The 22,363-nt window shown below is 42.4% G+C and overlaps 1 protein-coding gene across 4 annotated transcripts in view; it reads left to right on the top strand.

Moving 5' to 3' along the window:
• Window positions 1–22,363, top strand: part of tmcc1a (transmembrane and coiled-coil domain family 1a) — a 40,577-nt gene that overhangs the window by 13,051 nt on the left and 5,163 nt on the right. For 2 of the 4 annotated variants that reach the window (XM_046397399.1, XM_046397397.1), the window contains exons 5-6: window positions 20,711–20,968; window positions 21,194–21,885. In XM_046397399.1, the coding sequence (XP_046253355.1) occupies window positions 20,711–20,968; window positions 21,194–21,885 (950 nt within the window). Of the gene's footprint in view, window positions 1–206; window positions 800–19,253; window positions 19,524–20,710; window positions 20,969–21,193; window positions 21,886–22,363 lie in introns of those variants that run through there. The other 2 variants (XM_046397401.1, XM_046397400.1) reach the window with 2 other exon arrangements.

The raw sequence follows: 22,363 nt of genomic DNA, 5'->3' as shown, positions 1-22,363 counted from the left end.
CCTATTTTTTCCCTCTCTTTCCCTCTCTGTCCCCCTCCCTGTGTCCCTGGAGAGAGTTAGTAGAGACAGTCAGCTGGTCCCTCCTTCTCTCCCATCTTCCCCTCCCCTTCCTCCTCCTCCTCCTCTGCCTCTACCACCACCTCCTCCTCACCCCACCCTTTCGGCTCACTGACAGGAAACAGGAGGCAACCTTGCCTCGTCCTAGATGAGTGAGAGCTGTGCGCTGGCTGTGTGGTGTGTGAATGTGTTATCGGTGCTGTGTTTAGAAAAGGATGTGAAAAGGGTGTGTATGTGTGACTGTGAGACTACTGTGTATCTTCACTGGAAATCATTTGTACATTGTCAGCCATGTGTTGTGAGCATCTTGTGTGAGTGACTGTGTCTGTGAGAGAAAGAGAGACAGAGCTCAGGGGATCTTTGTGAATATGAGTAGAGGGCAACACAGCTGAGCTGTCTTTATCTCTCTTTGCTCTCCCTCCCCATTTTTCATCTCCCTGTCTCCCTCTCTCTCTCTTTCGCTCTCTCTTTTCACTTGTGTTTGCATAGTGGACGAAAGCGATGTGGACTGGAAAGGTGTGTGCACATGGATGTTTGGAGAGGAGGGTAGCTTATGTGCCCTCAGTGTGTGTGTGTGTGGGTGTGCGTGTGTGTGTGTATGAACCTAGAGTGTAATATGTGAGGCAGTGTGTACTTTGGAGTGATCTATGAGTGGGGACGAGTAGAACAGGGGTTCCAGCTGTGGGCACATCGGTCAGTCAGGATGGTGCAGCGCTTCAGTCTTCGTAGACAGTACTCCAAGGTAAGCTTAAAACACACAAGTTTGTTTAGTTCTAAAACCATGCCTGTGTCTTCCCATCTCCATGCTGCCACTCCATTCATTGCAGAAAGTAGAGTTGTCTTAGATTTTTGGGGCTGGCAAATCCTCGGATGATGGTTTTGCAAATCTTTTTTCATCTCTCTGTCTGTCTTTCTGTTTCTCTGTCTTGCAGTTAGTTGGTATTGTGTCTGGAGTTTGTGCCTTTGGCTGGTTGATCAATCAAAATGGTAAAAATGGAAATGTCAGTTGCAGAAACAATACATATACTTGGTATATCAGCTAGTTGACAACTGTGGAGGAAGCACTGTTTGCCCAGTTTTTGCATATAGACTTTTTTTTGCATGCTCAGATTTTCCTCTGAGGTTACATTCACTTTTAGGTAGTTTCATACAGTAACTGAGTGGTCTGACTTTGCACTTTATCTCAGCTCTTGTTAAACAGTAACTCGTGGTACAGCAGTAAGAGCAGCAGGTTATAAGATTGATTGAAACTGGAGGCCTAGGTTGTAATTATTTGTAAATGTTATGTTTGATTATTAATGATTGGGGAGCGTTTATGACTCACTTGCAGTAACAGGCTAGTTTACTGTGCTATACAACTGTTGGTGAGTGTGATATATATATCCCCTGGTGGCAGTGTTGCTAAAGAGAGGCGATGGAACTCAGCATTAGGTCTATCAAGAGTCTGCTGTTTTGCAGCTGGTGCTCAGCCTGTGGGATTAATTACAATTAGCTGTTGATTTATTGATTGACTGAATACACCCTCCCTATTCATATTTAGCTTTATGAAATGGTGCTGGTAAATGTCCCTCTGTCTCTATGCAACAACCTCTGCATGTACAAATGCACACATTGGCACAGACGCACAATATCACTTTCAGAACAGAAGACCTGATCCCAGACTGACTTATCTAGTCTGGTTGTTCCTCTCTACAGGAGTAAAAACAGATCAAGGAAATGAAGGGCTGCAAGGTGCAAAATGTTTAGTGTCAGGATGGCAGACATGTTTCAGACAAAAAATTGGAAAGAACCAGGGAGTAGGCTCTGTGGGACTTGAGCTACTAGCTGAGATGAAACGGAAGCCAGGCCTTGAGGCTAGTCCTCTCACACCATAGGATTTATTTGTGAGAGAGAAACTGAAGTTGTGTTTGTCTTTGGGGAACATAACATCCTCCAGGGCTTGTCTACTAATGTTCACTAACCTTGTCTCCCTTGGGCAGATGACCCTATCCCTTTACCTCAGGCTACATGTCCACCTGTGTTCCTGCTCTTTCTTCTTTTGTCTATCAAATTTGGGTTCCATGTCAGAGATAACATCCTGTGTTCTCCTGCAGTTATTCCTTACCAGCTAAAAACAAAAAGCCTCAAACAAATCAGAGAGCCAACATGCAACCTTGCTGGAATCATGCAGCTGTGTGTAAAGTATAACTGAAAATACTTTCAGCAGTGTGGATTGATATTAAAGCTAAGTCTGGTTATTTTAGAAAACAATGTTTGTTCCATTTGTTAAAAACATCCTGAAAGCAATCACTAAATCACATGCTCTGACAATGACTCTGACTTGTTCGTTGTTTACCTTTATTTAGATAAGGTCAGTTTCTGTGTTCTGTATGAGGAATTGGTTTTGCACCTTGCATCTTATTTCAAGCCTTTAATGGCAACATACTTAATGATAATCACTAATAGAACATTTAACACTTTCAGTCAGACTCACTTTTGAAGGATTTGGTCCTCTTTTGTAATTCTACCAGTACTGTAAGAGCGCAGTAAGCAGGAGTGTCAGTGGGAGGCGCCGAACATCACCTGGTTCCCTGGGGCTTGTTCCGTCCCTGTTAGTTTAACATCCTCATCATTGCTTTTGCATCATCTCTCACTTCCTCAGGCTCCTGGCTGTGTGTTGATGAAAGCATTTGTGCCCTTTGCAGCAGGACACTGCGGTTTGTCCTGGAACTATTTTAGTTACACTGAGTTATTTGAAAAACTGCAAAAGACAAATGCAAAGGGCAAAACAAATTGCTTGGTCACATAAACTCTATAAACAACCAATGCTGCAGATGCACATGATACCGATCACAACTTATCAAACCACTTCCACAGCAGATTGCCCCTTGGTCATAAAAAAAAAGCACAGTCACAGAAGCACGCAGTCGAACCAGTGTATAATCAAACAACTGAGTTTCGATTGACTTTCAGCAGACAGAGAGAGACAGCCAAGGGGATGATAAAGCCTGTGCTCTTAGTCCACACTGGAGGTGATGTCATCCCACTGCTGTGTTTGCCAACTACCAGCTTGTAGCAGTTTTTTGTTTTTCAAGCACAGAGTGTGTGTGTGTCTGTGTTTGTTTGTTGCTGTTGTCAGTGCACCATCATGACTATGTGGTTCACAGTAGTTGACATTAACTAAGACACTTTATAACACTGTTACAGTCATAAGGAAGTAGGTTAATGCTGCTAATGGGTTTGGCTGATCTGTCACTTTGCCAGTCTTGTATCTCTGATCTCAGACAAACAAAATCCTCCCTTCGTTCTTTTTTATGACAAGTGTAAATATTGTCTTGCCTCTTATTCTCCTACAGTCAGTAAATCCACAAAACCAGTAGCTGTGTGTTTGTCTATTCAAATGTTCTCTGTATTGACTGAGAATTAAATGCAGTGGATCTCCTTTGTGACCCTCATCCTATCCTGTTCTCTGCTCCATCCTTAATTACATTACTTGTTACCAGTAACATTTGTGTGCGTGTGTGTGTCTGTAGGTAATGATGTCAAACCTACACTATACTGTACATTTATTACTAACCTTGATACATCTGCACTTTGTTGACCACAGCGTGGTTTTATGGGCTGCCATTTTTTTAAATGGGTCGATTGAATAAGAAAAGTCATTACTAGTTATTACTCATGTTAGCTTAGTGATTTATGAATGAGTGCTTTGTGCATTATCTCCTGTTCCATACAGGTGCCGATTTCTCTGACCAATCAGTGGTCTGTAGTGTTTTCATATCACCTTTTAGTATTGGCTCAGCTTGCTTGGAGCCATGACCTAAGTCATGCTGAATAATGGAATGGAATAAAGCAGCTGAAGCAAACAGTGCTCGATCATAACAAAAGTTTCTATATCCATAGTCCAAGTACAAAGTTTTGGACTCAACACAGGTGATGTGATGCAATGCAAGAGTTGACCTTCTTCATAAAGATATCCTCTCCTATACTTTAAGGAAGTTTCACCTGAGACACTGTATAATGTATCGAACTTTAACACACCAGTGCAAAATCTCCCATAGGTGCCAGACTGTTTTGATATCTGGTCACCAGTAAGACCACAGCATCTGATTGTTTTTATACTATATTTTTTGTGCATAATCTGTAATCAGATAGGAAGTTTTCCTCACTAACCAAGGTTAATAATCTGCTACACTTTTTAAAAAAAAACAATGTAGTTTTTCACTTCGTCAACTGTCTTTCTTCCTTCTCTTTTTCTTTCTCTCCATCCTTTATCTTCTCACTGTTTGTCTTACTTCACATTTTGGAGACTGTCTTTCTTAAGCTCTCACTCTCTTCATCTCCCTCCCTCTCATCTGTGTCCAGTGCTCAGACAGTGGAGCCGGCTGCCCATCTCCATGGTAACAGGGTGATGTTCAAAGCGGGCCGTTGCGGCTTTACCCAGCTGAATGCTCACAGGTTGAGCATCAGATCTGGCAGCCACCTCACCAGCTTAGTCTGATGAAATAGGAACCTCTTAGGGCAGGGAAAAGGTGTCTTCTAAAATTAGACTGCAGTGCAATTTGCCAAGTTGTTTTTTTCTAAACCTTGTAATTAAGTTTTCTCTTTTGTCAAGTATTTCAGATGGCTGGGCTACATAGAAGATGTGTTGTAATGGCACCCTGTCACTTAGATCTCAGTGCTGAAGAGGCACTGATGTTTCCTGTTCCTCCTCTAGCGCATATTTAAATTAAGTTCTCTCGCTGAGTTACAAAGACAGCAGTAGTAGTGTCAGTAAAGAAAAGTTTGTGCATGACAATGAACAGACCTCAATGGGATTCCTGCCTTAAACTTCAAAGAGAGTGAGCAAAACAAAGTAATTACATGCAATGTAAATGTTTTGTTGTATCATTTAAAATCCAGGGGGTAGCCTTGAATCAGATGCTCATCTTTTGTGTGCGGGCGTGAATGTGTGTGGATGTGTCTTTGTGTGTGCTTGAACTCTCCCTTTGAGGCATTGCACCGGCCTGTTTAATTAGACTGTTGAATATTCATATGTGATTATACATATAGGCCAACGCCCTTATCCGGTGTTGGTTGCATTTTGCATTCACAACAGTGGGAACACATTAGACTGCTCCACACACGCAGATCGTCGCTTCACAGTTGATGCATAACAGGAAATTTTGTGTGTGAAACCATCAAGGCGGGTGAAAGAAAGAAAGGACTAAGAGGTGTTTTCAAAGAGAGATGGGAGGAGAAGGAATGCTTGAAAGATGAATTTAGGTGTGTGTGTTTGTGTCTGTGTGTCTGTGTGTGTGTGTGTGTGTGTGGGTGGGGGGTGTATATCAGCAGGATGAACACAGTTGTTGGGGGAGTGAGAAGTAGTGAGAGTGAGAAATAGCCTTCACAGCTCTCTGCTTGTTTCTCTGCTGTTATTAGAAGGATATTTTGTCATGTTTTATGTTGATGTAAACTCAGTGTTGATAAATATAGTTAAGTGAAACAACAAATCCCTCAGCACATACTATACTGACTGAGAGAGCTGAGTTCTCCTGCTCACAGAGTCATGTCGGCAGTGCCTACATGTACCAGGATGCTTTGCACACAAGTGCCTGTTGCCCTGGTGCTGAATGGTGTATTAGTCTTGGCTGAGTTACACCACGTTGCCATGCCAAGCAAATGAATTCCTGCCTTTGACCATTTCTTTGTCATACTAACTGTATCATTACTCTCAGTTTCATGTCTGTTTAATTCACATACTGCAGGAGCTAGGAGCAGAATGCATCAAGAATCATGGAAAAACAGTTCCTGGCATCCAAACTACTACTGCTGTTATTTAGTTGACTTGAAATGAGGTATAATGTTGTTGTGGTTTCTCTCGACTGTCCCTCAATATTAGCATTTCCTCAGCTGCATGATCTGGTTTGAATATATAGGACTGACTACATTTACCATCAACGCTGAATATCCACATAAAACATGCAGAAGATTTCCTTTAATAGACAGATATTTGAAAACTGTGCTGGTCAAGTTCACTTTAGGGCATAAATGGCTTACAATATATTGAGAAAAGAAAAAAAATCCTATTTTTTTTTATATAGACTAATATTTCCTCCTACATTTGCCACACCTTTCCTCCTTGCAGGTGAATCACATCCATGCAGTCATGTCTATCAAAGGACAATACCAGCTCATTGACTGTTCCAGGAAATAACGTCAATTTGTTTAAGCAATTCTACACTGCAACTGGTTATTGTAATACTTGTAGGTATGAACTTGTAGCCTGAATGAATATTTTTAAGTTTGTTGTCCATGTCTGTGCAAGAGGTCATGTGCATTTATGTGCACATGTCAGCAGTGAGTCACTATGGGTCATCCTTTGTGTATTTATTTTTGGCCTGCAGCTGGTCCTTCCTCTTTGAGCTGGTGTCTGTTTGTGTGTGTGTGTGTGAGAGAGAGTGAGGACATTGGTGTGGGCATGCATTTGTATCCATGCTGTTTTCTCAGCCGTTACAGGATTGCCACATACTTGGTCAGTCAGTCACTGAAGATGTTCCTGTCAACCTTGACCCACATTTCTGTTCCTCAGACATTGTCCTCTGGCTGAGTTAATTTGTAGGGCTTTGACTCAGGCAACTGTCAATATATACAGGTCTTAATATTACTTCCTTAATTTGTGTTGTAAAAAACATTAATGTGCATGTTTGTGAAACATGATGTGTTTGGTTTTTTCTCGCTGCTGGGGGTTATGGTTGTTTTCAAAGGGAAATTGCTTATTCTGTCAGAGGGAGAGTGAAGGAAACACATAGACTGAGAGAGGTCATGCCTTGCATCACTGCCACACCCTGTTCAATCTGTATCTTTGGGTGACTCGGATAAATTATGGATGAGGCTATAGATCGCTGAGCTCAGCTCTGCTCCACTGACCCACTTAGAACACACATGCACACACCATTCAAATCTGATCACATCCTCAAGGGAAATATCATCATATTTCCTCTCCACAATGTTCCTGTCATTCTGTCATGTGTGTCAGCTAGTAGGAATCCTAGGAATCTTTATTATTTTTTTTTGCATCCCATAAGTAACTGGTACTTTCATACTTTCACCGTTGAAAAATTACCTCTGGACCACTTAAACGACACGTGACATGGTATAGCCACACATGTAGGCTTTTTTCTGTTTTTTCTTCTCAGTGTAACACTATTTTCATGATATGACATTATCTACCCTAAACTCCCACATTTTTATCTCATGATCTCCTGTGTTGAATTATTGTATAACCACAAAGGTTACATCCTTTGCCGCCCTCACTCTTGCCATTTCAGCTTTTCATCTCCTTGACATATCCTCCCTTCCTCCCTGTTGTCAGTATCAAGCCACAGGGTACCTGCGTGCCCTGATGTGAGCGTCACATCAGGTCTGAATTATGTTACATAAAGGACTGCATTTCTGTCAGTAAGGAGTGATAATGGAAGAATGTAATAAAAAGGAAGGGTTATGGACAGGAAACCTGTCAGGAAATGGTTGCAGTCAAAGACAGACCAGTAACAAAGTCGTTTGTCTATACAGCAGATGACACACACTGTGGAGCATACTTTGTCCTCTAGCACCCCCTTGTGGATTGAAGTTATAGTGCGTTGTAATTTTACAGTTGTCTGTCATACGTCATTTATTGTTATATTTTCTTATGTTGTCTGTTTTAAAGGTATAATAATTCACATTTATCCCTGGAATAGCAATTCACCAAGCCCCATTCAGGGAAACATCTTGTGTATCCTTTTAATTTCATATAATTGACTGTAGATCTGTTTACTGTCAGTATGGCAAATATGGTATCGGACATGGAGGAGAAAGAGACCAACACTCAGCTTTGAACTGATCTCGACTAAGGTTATTCTCTAGGGTGAGTTCCAATGATTAATCTGTCTTGTTCTTAATTACAGTATGATTGTGAACTCAGTTTTGGAAGTTGGCTTCAGTATATGACATAGTCTCCTTTGCGTTGTTAGATAATCCGAATGGGCAATGAGAAAATGCCCTCTAAGATTTTCATTGGATAATAGCTGTCAAGCCCTGATGAATGCTGTTAGCCAAATGCCAATCCTCATTATCTTTTCTTCTATTATGAAATCTACTGCTTCCTAGTGGCCTAATTCGCACAGTGACAGTGGAGTCTGGATAAAACTTCCCAAACAGTACCCAGGCCCCAGACAATCTAATAAGTCTATTTCAAAAAGGGCAGAGAGGTCAGCATGGAGTCACAGTGCGTGGTATTGGGTTTGGGTGGAGAGGACTGGAGAAAACTGAGAAGGGACCAGACCAAATAAGCTTTCAGGGCCAAAATCTGGGACTGTTTGTTCTAGATTCTTCATCTTCCTGCTTATGAATAGGCTGGCAGTATGTTTGGGCCTGCCTACTGCCCCGTGGTACTCTGGGTATTGTACAGCATCCAGCCAGTCCAACTCTGCATTTTGGGTCAGGGCCCTTTCTGTTTTCACATTGCATAACCAGGATGGGTTGAATGTAAACAGGAGTAGCTCCAACAAATAACAACCACCAGCGATGGATAAACATTGTTTTTCCCCACGTACTCACCCTGTTTCTCTTCACGTATACGTGCTGTTTTTCTATGCATTCACACTGTGTCTCACCCCATGTGCCCACAGTGTGTCTTGCGTATATCACACCATCACCTACACTCTCACGCTCAGACAAATACTGGGAAAAAGCAAAACAGTATTGGTTATAACCCAGTCGGTGCTGGATGTTTGAGCCTGATGTGATATTGACATCAGTTTTTCACATATTAATTAGATGACACATTCTATGACATTTCGGCACTGGGATTTGCTTATTGGCTGATACTGTATATGGCAATGCAGTTATAGCTGCAATAATACAATGTCAGCCTACATGATGGCCCACCGATTTATTGATCTACCTCTACTGGAGGTAAAGTGGCATCCCATACATGTATTTTCGGGTGACTTTTCCTTACACTTTCAACCCAGATAGATCTGCTAGATTCACTATGAAAGCAAATCCTCATACTATACACCTGCTATTTATTTTCATCAACACTGACCTGTAACCAGCTGTATGTACCATGGATCAGCTGTAAAGGTTTCATGAAAACCGTTGACAGCGAGGTGTGCGGTTGTCCAGAATTACCAGGAATTTTTAGTTTTAGTTTTTCTGGAAAGACACATTGGTGTCTCAGTTGTTGAAATTTCATTCCGCAGTGCTTTGAGCACGGAAATTAAATTCCCAGTCAGATATCTCAAAGTCTGGAAAGATTGGACAAAAATTGGCTACATAGCCTAACACTACAAAGTATTAAATGAAAAAATATGTTCATATTTTTGTTTTTGTTGTGTGCGTGTTTGAGGGTGAGACATTTCAAACATACAATACTCAACAATGGCACATACACGCTCGTTTCTCTGTAGAACTGATGTTATTCACTGTTATCTGTGTCCAGACGGCGGATGGGACTCAGAACACTTAATTGTTTGGGTTGTTGTTATTATCGTTTTTAGTTTTCCTTCCTGCCTGGCTCTTGTAGATGCCAGTATTGGAGTTGGCTACTAAGATGTTTCACGTTCTCTGACCCTGCCGGTCATAATGGCCCCTGTGTATAAGATGCCCAGTGGTTTATATAACTGCTAATAGGGCCATTGATTATACCGGAGCTCAGAATAGGGACAGCCAGGGTTGGACAGGGGGCTTGTTTTTATGGGGAAGGTATTGTTCAACAAGGCCGGAGCCCCGAGTCATGGTTGTCTCCTCTCTTAGGCTTGAATTACCCCCAGTCCGTGCAGACAAAGCTCTCGCTCTTCTGCCTTTATGTAACCTCTCGCACCCCCTCGCCACAGCATAACCAATCACAGTTTACAGTCACGTGGAGGGCACTGTGGTGTTGGTCTGCCGAATTCAATTGAAGTTTTATGTTTTATTTTTTACTCTCTATATGGTGGTCTGTTTATCATCTTTATTCGGTTTGCTCTTTTTCCAATCTCAGTGCAGTCACATCAAAGTCAGTCTCCTCCCTTTCTCTTGTGAGGAGTTTTCCAGAATGTTTTGGCTGTGTAGCACCCGCCTGGCCACAGCACAGCACCTCGCTCTCTCCTCCGAATGACAATGAATATTATGGATTATGAGGATCTTGTTGCCTCTGTCAGCTGGCTGAGGAATCATCAAGCTGTTCTGTATGCCTTCACCAGTCAGAACATCATCCATTCAAAATGTACAGTGTCTCAGTTTTCAAACCAGAACGTAGAGAAGATTTTGTGTGCACTGATTCATTTCTTGACAGAAAAAGCAGTCATATTTAATGAGGTTGAAGCTGTGGGTGAAGCTCCCCACTGTTCCTGTGTTCTTGTTTGCTGTCCTAGAAGCAAGCAAGTCCCTTTTGATAGCCAGCAATGAGAAAACATTAAGTTAGAATCATCAGCAATAAGCATTCGCTGAAGTCTAAAATTACTGCATCTCAAATTCATCTCCACAAAATACAGTACTTGATTTTCATCAGTAATGTCTATTATTTTTGGCATTTTCCGTGTGGGTCAGCCTGAAGTAGACAAGCATAGAAGTTATTACAAACACCTATGTTTAGATCTATCACGATTAACATCACTTAACATGATAAAGCTGTACAACTCACTGCATCATCTTCTCTACTGTAGGTTCATCTTAGTTGTGCTTGTACTACTAAAGTTCACATGTAACATCATAACATTTTACATTCCAAAATGCTAATTAGGTCTTATAGCAGTAATTTATTAAAAGTGAGTGACTGAGTAGGTGTCTTGTGTCATTTATCATAACATTCTTTGCCTTGCTCAAGTCTATACTTCATCTTTTCCAATGGAAAACTGCAGCTAAAGATCTTAATACATTTCTAAGGCTAAGTCATTTGCCCCAAGCATTTAATATGCCTCTGTGACATATTTTGAATGAGATACTGTAACTGAAAGTGACAAGTTGTTTTAGATGGAGTTATTAGCATGAATATGTAATTTACTCTGTTTTTCCATTCACTGCAGTAGAAGATCCTAGACTATAGATTACATGATACTGCAGTAGCCTGAAGTCCTGCTGCTGGGTGGGTCATAGTGTATAACTAGATAAGCGTGCCTGCTCTGGCCTGGCCACATACATCACCAGTTCAGCAGGTCGCCTCCCCTTAACATATGCCTTAAGTGTGCGCGTGTGTCTGTGTGTGTGTATTCCAGTAGTTGTGGGGACAAAAAGCTGTTTGCACAGTCATATTGTAAGGTAAAGCCTCCAGGAAATGAATGTAAGTCTATGTAATGTCCCCAAAAGTGATGGAAACAACACTGTATGTGTGTGTGTGTGAGAGAGAGAGAAGGAGAGAGAGAGAAATGTCATATCCATCAAATTGGGTCATTGTTCTTTCTGCAAGGCACATTTGTGTGTCACACCCATTAAATAAGGAAAAAAAGATACCACAAAATGGTCAGAGGAGGGAGTCTTTTTTTATATATATTCTTGATATTTTCACATGCTCAAAAATGTATGTGTTCATTAAATAATAATCTATTAATCTATAAGTTATAATTAATTTCCAGACGAATGCAACTCTAATGATTTACTGACACACCTCAGATCCCAGTGCCTCTGGAGCAAACATGTGCATTCAGCTCTATTCTTTAGTGGAGAACAGAACTGAAAACATGACTAATGAATCTAATGAATGATAGGCACAGTCTTTGTGTAGTCTATAACAAGATGCATAATTGCTTCAGATGGGACCATTGTGCCTCTGAGATCTCTTTAATAAAACACTGCAAAGATAAATCATTTCCCCAGGAATTCTGTTATCATCTTAGTGAACGTGTAGCTTGCCAATGTACATAACATGTGAGACAGGTCACAGCTGTTTTTTCTGGCTCCTAATTTTGAGCAGATCATTTGGGACTAACAAGGTAAAACAGCCCTTGAGGCTTCTTTTCACTTCATCTTTTCGGCTTTCGAGCATCAGTCACTTGTCAGAGCATGCGTATACACCCCCCACCTCTGTGAAGTTTGTCATTGCAGAGTCACTCCGTTATTTTAGGTATGTTATTAAAGCATGCTACTAGAGAGTGTGTAAAGATCTCTGACCTCAGGCAGGAATGAATGCAATGCATACATGTCTAAATGGGAGCTGTTAGTCAGAACAATCAGTGTGGGATTCCCCTAAGTGACTAATGACTGACGGTTAAGGCCTGTGTAGTAAAAGTTAAATGGGTTTTCTCTCTCCTGGACACTGTATTGGGAAGAAAATGTGCATCTGCTCATGGATAGGAGGCCCGTGACAGAGTGGGATGGAAACATTAATGGCGTCCTCCTCATCTGAGCTGTAACGTTAAATAGTTTAAATAGCTTAGTTAGCTAGCTAAATAAGATGCACTCTGATACGGAAAGAAAATAGTTCCTACATGAAACTGAACTTCTGTGAATTATTTTGAGTAATCGGGTTGTGATTTCTGGAAGGAGACATTGCTTTTGAGTCTTTCAAATGGAGTTTTAGTACTCTGACCCACACACTGAAGTGCCAGACTTCACTACAGCCAATATTTCCAAAACACAACAGCTTATAACAAAAAAAATCTAGATCTGTATTTTTGATTTTGGGGTGAACCGTCCCTTTAAAATTAATGTAATGTTTGCCCCCCCTAAAACTGTTGAGTGTGTTCGTGTGTGTGTGTGTGTGTGTGTGTGTGTGTCAAACTGCTTGCTTAATAAGTTAAAAAAGGTGAAAGATTTGTATGTGGCAATGGAAAGTCAGCAAGTTAAGGGAAGTAAAGGGAATGTAGATTAAGTGATTTGCTCAAATTTTAAACGATTGATTCTGCTATATACCTCGTGCATTCAGTACTGGGGTCCAACCTACAGGTCACACACTCTCTCTTCCAACTGAGCAAGTTGGAATTTGTTCTTACATAAGCAGCCTTTTCCCTAAATCCTACCCTCTTTCTCCTGGTCCGCTAACTCCTCCTGCTCTCTCATTAAAGCCTGTATTCATGCTCTCCTCCCCCCTCCCTCCCGTCGGCTTCTGCACAGAAGTCTTTAGTAGCCCTTGTCCTGCCTTACCCCCTACGCTCCCTGCTTTGCTTTTTCTCCCTAATTGGTTTGTACACTTTTGGAAGTGATGGTTGAAAACTCCAAGACTTTTATCATGGAGAACAATGTGCCAAAGCTCTTAAAATGGTGTTTGTGGGTGCATTTGAATATCGATTTGCATGTGTTTCAGTGCACTGAAGGTGACCAATGTCAGACGATTAAATTTTCAGGTCGAAACCAAACTTGAAAGCACAAGTGATAGTGGATCATTTCATTTCCACTAGACCTTTTAGTACATACACATATGAAATAAGTAAATAAAAAGTAATCTTTGATTAATGTCCTATAGTTAAGTGCAAACTGTACATAAACATAATCATTTGTCTTACTAGTGTTCTGGTAAAAGTGGTCACAGTGCTGTCCACACGCTGCCTTCGTCAGTGCATAAGTAACGCAGTGATGCAGTCATAGGCCATAGTCATGCGTGCACACATATGCACAGTTTGAATAGCAGCTTTGTAATCATCATATGACTGTGTAATCTGTGTCGTCTTGTTTTTTTCTTTGGTATTTTTCTTTTCTGTTCAGTCAAAACTGCCCACTGTGTACTTTATTTTATACAACCTTTGTGGAAAAAAATACTTTAAGCGCAGTTCGGGCAGTTCAGCATCTCGTATTGGTCAGCAGAAACACTCGGTCCAGCCATGTTTGTTAGCGCGCACAGGCGGCGGAAGGTGATTCATTACGGCGTGATCGCTCAGCAAAATGATTGGCTGCGACAGTCTAACTGTGTGATAATTGAAAGGTGGGAGTGCAAGATTCTTTCTCTCTTTCTTTCTGCCTCAGCTAGCCACTGTTTTGGAGTTGAGCTGGCCTAGAAACTCCAACAGAAAAAAGGCCACCCCTCCCTTCACAAAGCTTTCTCACAACCTCTCTCTCCTTTGCTCCCTCTCGCTTCGTCTCCCTCTCAGTGACAGCTCCTGGTGGGCTCTTTTTTTCCTGTCTGCTCCCTCACTCCTCTCACATCCGTCCTCTTGGTCTCTGCCTCTCTTTCTCTCACTCTCTCCCTCTCTCTCTGAGGATTTTATCCCGGACGGATTCTTTGAACACTTAACTTCACAGTAAACTCTTCCTTCTTTTAACCCTGCCTCCATCCAACCCTGTGAGGCTTCATCCGATTAACTGCCTCGGCTCCCCACACATGCAGCAGACGGACCCTTTGCTCCAGAGGAGTCCTTGTTCTCCCATTGATGTGCGCTGTCTGTGCTCGGCAAGCCACGCATGTGTGTTCCATAGGCTCTCTGCCGATTGCTGTGTGGTGCGGAGTGTGTGTTAGCGCTGAAGCGTGGCCATGGGCTTTGAAGAGTGGCTGCTCTACGAACCAGCAGCACAGCACTCCCTAGACTTTGCAGCTATCAATAGTCATGGTTCATTGCTGGAGGAACAGAGGACTCTATGGATTCTGGATATTCAATCAAGCCTACAGTAATTCCTAACAGTCTCTGCGTCCTTGTTGGCAAGCGGAGACTTTGTCTTGTGGACTGAATCAAGTGGACTTTGTCTTGAGTGATGATTTCTCTCCCAGGGCCATGCTCTACCCCTGTCCCCCAGCTGTGTCCGTCTTCCAAGGTACACACGAACAGATAGACAAACCAAACAAAATTCCAGTGCAAGCTGTGCGCATGCGTCTCCCTGCCATGGAGGTCATCCTCAACCTGGTAGCTGCTGACACCTCTCCACTCCTAACTCCCACCACCGTGAGTTTCCACCTGTATTGTGTGTGTGTGTGTGTGTGTGTGTGTGTGTGTGTGTGTGTGTGTGTGTGTGTGTTTATTATTTTCTTCATTTATGTTTTGAGGTTTGGGCTCATTTAATTCATTTCCTCACTGACTCAAGCCCGTGGCATTTATCCAGTACATGTGTTTATGTGTAGGAGATTGATGTGGTGTTTACTGTATATGGCCAAATACCTGTTAAAATGGGTGTGTTACATCTCTTATGTTTTGTAACAAAATACGATATTGTCTTGAAATCGTAAAAGGTATTTCACACCCTTAAGCACCACAAAATCTGGTAGGAGACCAGTCTCTTAGCGTGAAAAGGATTTTTGTCTTGAAAGTCTTTGTTGTGATAGTGGGGCCCTAGAAAAGCAGCCTCTTTTTTTCTTTTTCTCAACAGACCTGCACTCTCAGCTGCTGGTGTGTTTTTTTTGTTTTGTTTTGGTTTTTTTTTTCATTTTGGATGTGAACACGGAAGGGCTTTTCTCAAACCCTCTGAATTCCTTAGGAAGTGCAGTGGCAGGCATTGAGTGTGTGTGTGTGTGTGTGTGTCTGCATGCACCTGTCTGTTGTGTGTGATTATTAGTGCAACTTTGTGTTTTGCGCAAACTCAAATTGCCTCTTGTCAAGCATCACATGGAGTTATATAATTTTCCATATCTGGTGAATGGGGTTCATTGTTGCCGCATTAGATCCCCTTAAAGGGATTTCCATTAAAAAAGGGGAATGGAAAGGGGATGGCTGAAAAAATGTTTAGGTACGTGACACTATATGGAGCCATATGCCCTTCACTGCATGCTTATTGCCACCCTACAACACACCTTCAGGCACAAATTTGTTTTTGTTTGTTTGATAAAAGACATTAGGATCACAAAGTGCTGTCATGTTGTTGCTGTGACAACCACTTTCTGATCCCCAGACTGCAGGGGGCAAAGATCAAACAGACTAATCAGGAGTGTGAAGTTCAGTCAGAGATGATTGGACTCTCGCCTGATGAGTGATGAGGTCAGACACAAGTCGTATAAATGGAGAGAAGACGGCTGTAAAATGCAAAATGACTGTTTATACACGAACGGATCACAGAAATTTTTTAAGTGCAACGCTACCATGTCCGTCATGGATCTAAGTTCCTCTTTCCTATGGACATTGGATGGGCGAGGTAGGCGAACCAGCTAACCCAGCTTTCAACCAGCTAAAACTGAGATGTGCCGTGACATATCAATGCTACACCTTTTCCATACTTCAGAGAATGTTGTAAAAGGAGAGGTGGGGAGCGGAACGGAGTTCCCTGAAAGAAACCTGAAGCTACAGTATCATGACAGTATCACAGTCGCGTCTCTGCACGTGAAGCTGCTGCCTCACAAGAAACACGAGTTGACATCACAGGGACTCACAGTTATTCAGCAGGAATGCGAGGCGTAACAACCAACAAGGTACTGTACTTCTGCATCTGCATGTACAAATAGCAAAACCTTGACCTTGACCATATATAATGTTTTTTTTTCTTTATTGAAAAGAAAATAGAAAAAAGTCTAAGATAAGGCAGGCGTTTCCAAAACAATCACATCACAGCTCAGTGCTGTGGTTTATGATTGAAATGTTTACACTAAATACCATGTTTAAGACCTTATGCAAGCTTTAATTCTAAAGCATAACAAATAAGATGATTTTGTTTCATTCTCAAACATGTGGTGTTAAAACCCCTACATCTTTAAACAATAAGCAGCCGTCAAGGGTGGGAAGGATATTAAAATTCCACTCACCCTGACCTGGTTAGGGTATAGATATCAGTAACTTTGTGAAAAGAGGCTTAAGACTGTGTCTGTTTCCACTCTGTGGCCATCAGAACACCTTGACTTCATCTGAACCTGAACTCACCTAAATCATCTGACAGAATGGCAAACACATTTAACACTACTTAAAGAAGGAGAAAACAAGGGATGGTATTTCTGAAGCTATGGGGTAGAAATGAAGGAGAACAGAGATGTTGTGCCAAAAAACACTGGAAAGGGTCTTATGACACCATGAGTCCATTTTCTGCTCTATGACCTACATTAAGCAGGCAGGAATTTGGGGCATATGTGTGTCCTATATGGCTGAGAGAGATTGAGATGGGCCGATACAAGATGTTCTTGTTGCGTGTATGTAATTATGCATGATGCATATCTAACGACATTAGCCAGGTAATGCTTTCTAAATGGCTGTTTGTTTGAGGCATGTGGCCGTAGGTCTTTTCCCAGGCCTCTGGTGAAAATAAGGTAAGACAGGGCTGTTCTTTCACAGCTCTAACCAGCTTGCCATGGATCAGAGGCACGTTGCACAACCAAGCCCACCGGCAGGCGGACCCAGTTTGGGTGGCTTAAAAACAGACTCCTTCAGAAGTGCGTGTGTGTCCATGCAAGAATCCATGGGGCAGGGGACAGGTCCATGCAGACCCTTTTGTCTTTTTTACTGATAAAGTCTAATCAGAGAGGGATCAGGCAGCCCAATAATTACAAACACACACACACTCTTCTTCAGCTGTCCGAGCACCAGTGATGCAGTGCCAGTTGCTTCTTGCCTCAGTGGCTCAGCACATTAACATGTTTGGCGCTGTTAACCCTGGGAAATTAGTCTAATCCTTCAGCTCACCATCTTTAATTACTTGCATGATTAGTCACAGAAAAACTCGACCGTTTTGGGGATGACACTGATCGTACAGACAATTTGTTCAGTAACTGGAACTCTTTATCTGAGTCCAAAAAGCCTTGGGTTGGAGCAGTGCTTTGCTAGTGCAGCATCATGAAAATATGGGTCTGTATGAAAATGAGATCATAACCGTGCAGTGAAACAGTCATAAAGAATACCGTACTTGAGCTTTCTTAAGAGCTATAAAATTATAAAGCTGGTAAAGCTATTGTGTGGTTCCTTTGCTTACATAACTGAAGAACTTCTCTACTAATGAATTTATTGATCAATGAAAGGGCAATGATTTGGTGCCAGTGTGTACAAGTCACTTGGCCCTCTTATCACAATTTGTGAAACCTCTATCTACTCTCTAGTGCAAGGTACTCCAGTTCATGGCTCAACCGACTCGTCCTTTGCCCTCTTTATCTAATTCTTTTGTAGGAGTGCACACATTTGGTTATTCGCATAACTGAGTCATCTCCAAGACAAAAGCAAACTGGGAATTGGACACATTGGCACCGTGGTTTGCTCATGAGAATGAAATGGGCATGTCATTCATGCTCACCCTCTTAAAGCTATTAATACTGTTTTGTTTATAGACCAGACCAGGTGCTGCTCTGAAACGTCAGTTCTCCGCTGCACCAGCCCAACAGGTTGCTCTAGTTCTCTGATTCATTTGATCACCATAGCTGCCTGTCTAGAGGATTTAATAATGATTAGGCTTACTGTACACAGCATGTGTTACATTTGGCACATTGACTCATGGATGGGAGCCTTCCTGTATTTAATGCTGTTGTACAGTAATCAACACAATGCAAAATCATTTTATTTTAAAACCAAATGACCTAAAAATGTTAAATGACTTGCCAAATTTGTTTCCTATTATACAGAGGAATGTCCCCTTGGCTATGTGAAGTGTGTGTTTGTGTGTGTGTGTCAGACTGGTTTTTCTTGCCTTGTTGTTGTAGCACTCCTCTCTATTGGCTAGCACAGACAGATCGACTGGGAGTTAATATAGTCTCACATTGTGGCCCAGACCCCCAGTCTGCCCTGTGGCCTCCTTTGTAGTTTGATTACAGGATTTCACTTCATAAATTAATTGTATGATTGAAAAGAAAACCCTTTATTTGTTGTTGTGATGCAGGTCTGAGCATTTGGTGTCTTTGTTTATGTTTGGGTTGTGTGCTTGTCTGTTCATTCAACCATTTGGTTCATTCATTTGTTAAGCGGTTGTTACTGATATTCTCTGGTGATAATTCTCTATTGTGCTTCCTATTCCATGACCCTGTATATACAATATAACCTGTATGTACGCAGTTTGTCTCTTTACCTTAATATCTTACAAGCACCTCTAATTTGTGCACACCACAGTAGCACAGTACTTGTGTAAATCTTGGTTGGTTATTTACACTACAGCCTACACCCTGCATTTGTGTTAGTATCAGTCAGTATTTATTGAGAGCCTCTGAGAACCGGGATCACATTCCTCATGTGTCAACATACTGTGCCAGTGAAATCAGACTAATTCTAACTGCGACAGACATAATAGTTGTGGCCAAGTAATATCGGTTATTAAATGTTGGAGCAGTACTCCTGTTGGCATGTGATTTTTGCTCAGTCAAAAGAAAGTCGTCTGACGGAGGAGCTATTTTTGCTCTCTGTGAGGATGACTGACAGCTGCCTGCCGTGCAGCTGAGAGGATGAAGTCATCCCTCAGTGGTGAAGGGGCGGAGCCCCTGTAGTGGGGCGGGGCTTTCCGCTCTGCCCATTTGAGTTTCAGGTGCGCTTCAACTTTCACAACAAGCCCGACGAGTTGAGAGGAGCGTGACCGTCAGACGAAACCTCAAGGAACCGGCGAGGGCATTTTTACATGTTTCAGCCTAGCTATTTAGTCTTACCAGTGTTGTCAGGGCAGATGAAAATACACCGCTCTCTTTCACTTTGGGGACAATGCACTGGGAACAGTTTCTCCGTTTGACTAATGGAAAGGTGAGTCGCTTTTTGTGCACTTTCTGTCGGTTTAGTGTCAGAAGTTGCTTCCTAAAAGAGAGATAGTTCGGTTTAATTTCTCTGCAGTTGGAATCATTGGACAGATAGAAACTTTGGTCTGAAGCTAAGATTTCTACCGGATGCATTGCGGTTTGTGTTGTTGACTGCGGTGTCTGTCATCAATTAGTCATGGTGCAGCGCATGTAGGTGAGTTACTCCTTACCTGTTATGGAGTGATGGTGTGGTGAATGCCAAGGTGAATAACTGTCAGCGGTGAGCCGCTGCTTTAACTCTTTCCCTGCTGATCTGCTTTTAGTTTTTTGTTTTGCTTCCGACCCCCCCCCCCCCCCCCCCCAGTGGGGTTCATCTGATTATTTTGTGTGTCTGGTAAGTGATGAGAAGAATATCATCCCTGAAGCACCATCAGCTCTAGCAATATCACAGTGTGTTCTTTGTGTTCTTCCCCTGAGGTGTTTGAGGAAATGAGTCACATTTGGCTGCCTGTGATTGAAGGTGCTGGGTTCATCATCTCCTCTGGCACAGTTTATCTGGTTGAAGGAAAATACAGGAAAATTCCCATTTAGATACTGTCTTTGATTTTTACACAGATGCATTGTGGCTGATTGACAAAGTCAGGTCAGTGTCAGAAAAAGCAACACAGACAAATATTCTTAATCTGTGAAACTGTTGTAAACAAAAATCTAATATCCTGTCATTCTTGTCCTATATTGTGACTCCCTGAACAAAAGAAAAATAAAACGGAGATTTGACCGATACCCTGCACATTGTGTTTATAACTGTTTAACCACAGAAAAAAAGATGAAAAAGCTCCGGATTCACACCTGGAAGCATTGAGCTGGAAACATTTGCGTGGATGTGCTGAAAATCGTTTTGTCTTTTACTTTCTCTTCTTTGTAAAATTCTTAATGACGAAATAATCTTTTGCATTTTCGTCTTCTACAGAACTGACCGTAAGTGGCCTTTTTAACTGACTCAAGACTGGCTGCAGAAATGCAGAAGTGTCTGTTTTTACTGTTTGTCAGCAAAATGACCTAAGATCCCATAATTTGCAACTCATAGGTTTTCTTTCTTGTTCCATCATCCTTTAATCCCCCCATTTTTTTTCTCTGACTCTTTACCTCACCCAGTCTCCTTACCTTCTCTTTTTTCCTGTCTCCGCACTTCAGATTGACCGCCTGGAGGTGAGCGGGCTGGGCCAAACACCCCTTGCTGTTTCATGTGGTGCGGACAGTTCGCTCCCAGGAGGTGAGGATGGCACCCCAGACCCTCAGCGAACTAAGCAGGCAATCGCCCAGCTACAACAGAAAATCCTCAAGCTTACCGAGCAGATTAAGATCGAGCAGACAGCCAGAGATGACAACGTCGCCGAGTACCTCAAGCTGGCTAATAATGCTGACAAACAGCAAAGCACACGCATCAAACAGGTAAAATGAATAATGTCTGCGCTCTAGGACACTATTAATATGGATATAGATTTTTTTAACTTTGACTTTTTTAACAAGCTGGTAAGCTTATGTGAATCAGTGCATTAACACTAAACCTGTTTGCTCAGCTTGTCTGTCCCTTGACGTAGGGAGGGAATTTACATATATTGAAGTGGGGAGGATTATTTTAGTATAATGAGTAAAAAACTGTTCTTTGCCTGTCAGGTTTTTGAGAAAAAGAACCAGAAGTCGGCGCAGACCATCCAGCAACTGCAAAGGAAACTGGAACACTACCACAGGAAGTTGCGGGAAGTGGAGCACAACGGCATCCCACGGCAGCCCAAGGATGTTCTGCGGGACATGCAGCAGGGCTTGAAGGATGTTGGGGCCAAAGTCACAGGCTTCAGTGAAGGCGTGGTTGACAGCGTAAAGGGGGGCCTCTCCAGCTTCTCCCAGGCTACGCACTCTGCCGCCGGCGCCGTCGTATCCAAACCCCGGGAGATTGCCTCGCTGATTCGCAACAAATTTGGCAGCGCTGACAACATCCCCTCACTCAAAGACTCTCTGGACGACCCCTCTGTAGAAGAAGGTGTAACAGGGGCTGGCGTACGTTCGCTGGGCAGTGCTGGGCATCACCTTCAGCCCAGTCCCAAGTATGGCAGCGAGGATGACTGTTCCAGTGCTACGTCAGGCTCAGCGGGGGCCAACAGCACCACGGGGGCCCCTGGAGGTCCCCCTAGTTCGAAGGGCAACACACTGGAGAGGAGCCAGAGCTCCAGCCTCGACATGCTGCTGCAGGAGGTGCAGGAGTTAAGGGAGGGCCAGGCAAGGCTAGAGGAGAGCCTTGATGGCTTGAAGAGCCACTATCAGAGAGACTACACTGTTGTTATGCAAGCACTGCAGGAGGAACGCTTCAGGTACCGAGGAGAAAGAGGACAAGACAACATGTGCATTCCTTAAGGGATCCCCTTAAATCAAGATTTATTTTAGGAAATATACATGTGATCATTCATATCGTATTCTTGTTATCACAGTAATCACTCCCCCTGCTTGAAAGCTCTTTCTACCAAAGCTAGCCACTGTAGATGAAAACAAAGTATTGACCTGAATGGGATCTTTATGAACATGTAAAGCTTGCACAAATTGCTGCTCTTACACTTGCATGTGTGCCAGTGTCACATGCATAATTCATGTTTAGATTTAACTGTACATTCAAACATTACTAACATCAGCACTGCATTTAAGAAAAGGATAGTTTTGTAAATTAAATTAAAAGCTCCACTAAAGTGACCAGTACCCCTGCACAGTTCACAGCTGTCCTCTACATGCAAAGATCTTTGATGTTATTTCATCCCTTGTCCCAGTTCTGCATATCTCGCCTCAGACATCTCTGTG

The sequence above is a fragment of the Scatophagus argus genome, chromosome 8 (assembly GCF_020382885.2).
Source record: "Scatophagus argus isolate fScaArg1 chromosome 8, fScaArg1.pri, whole genome shotgun sequence".
In the NCBI taxonomy this organism is placed as follows: domain Eukaryota; kingdom Metazoa; phylum Chordata; class Actinopteri; family Scatophagidae; genus Scatophagus; species Scatophagus argus.
This window is presented reverse-complemented; position numbering and strand designations above follow the sequence as displayed.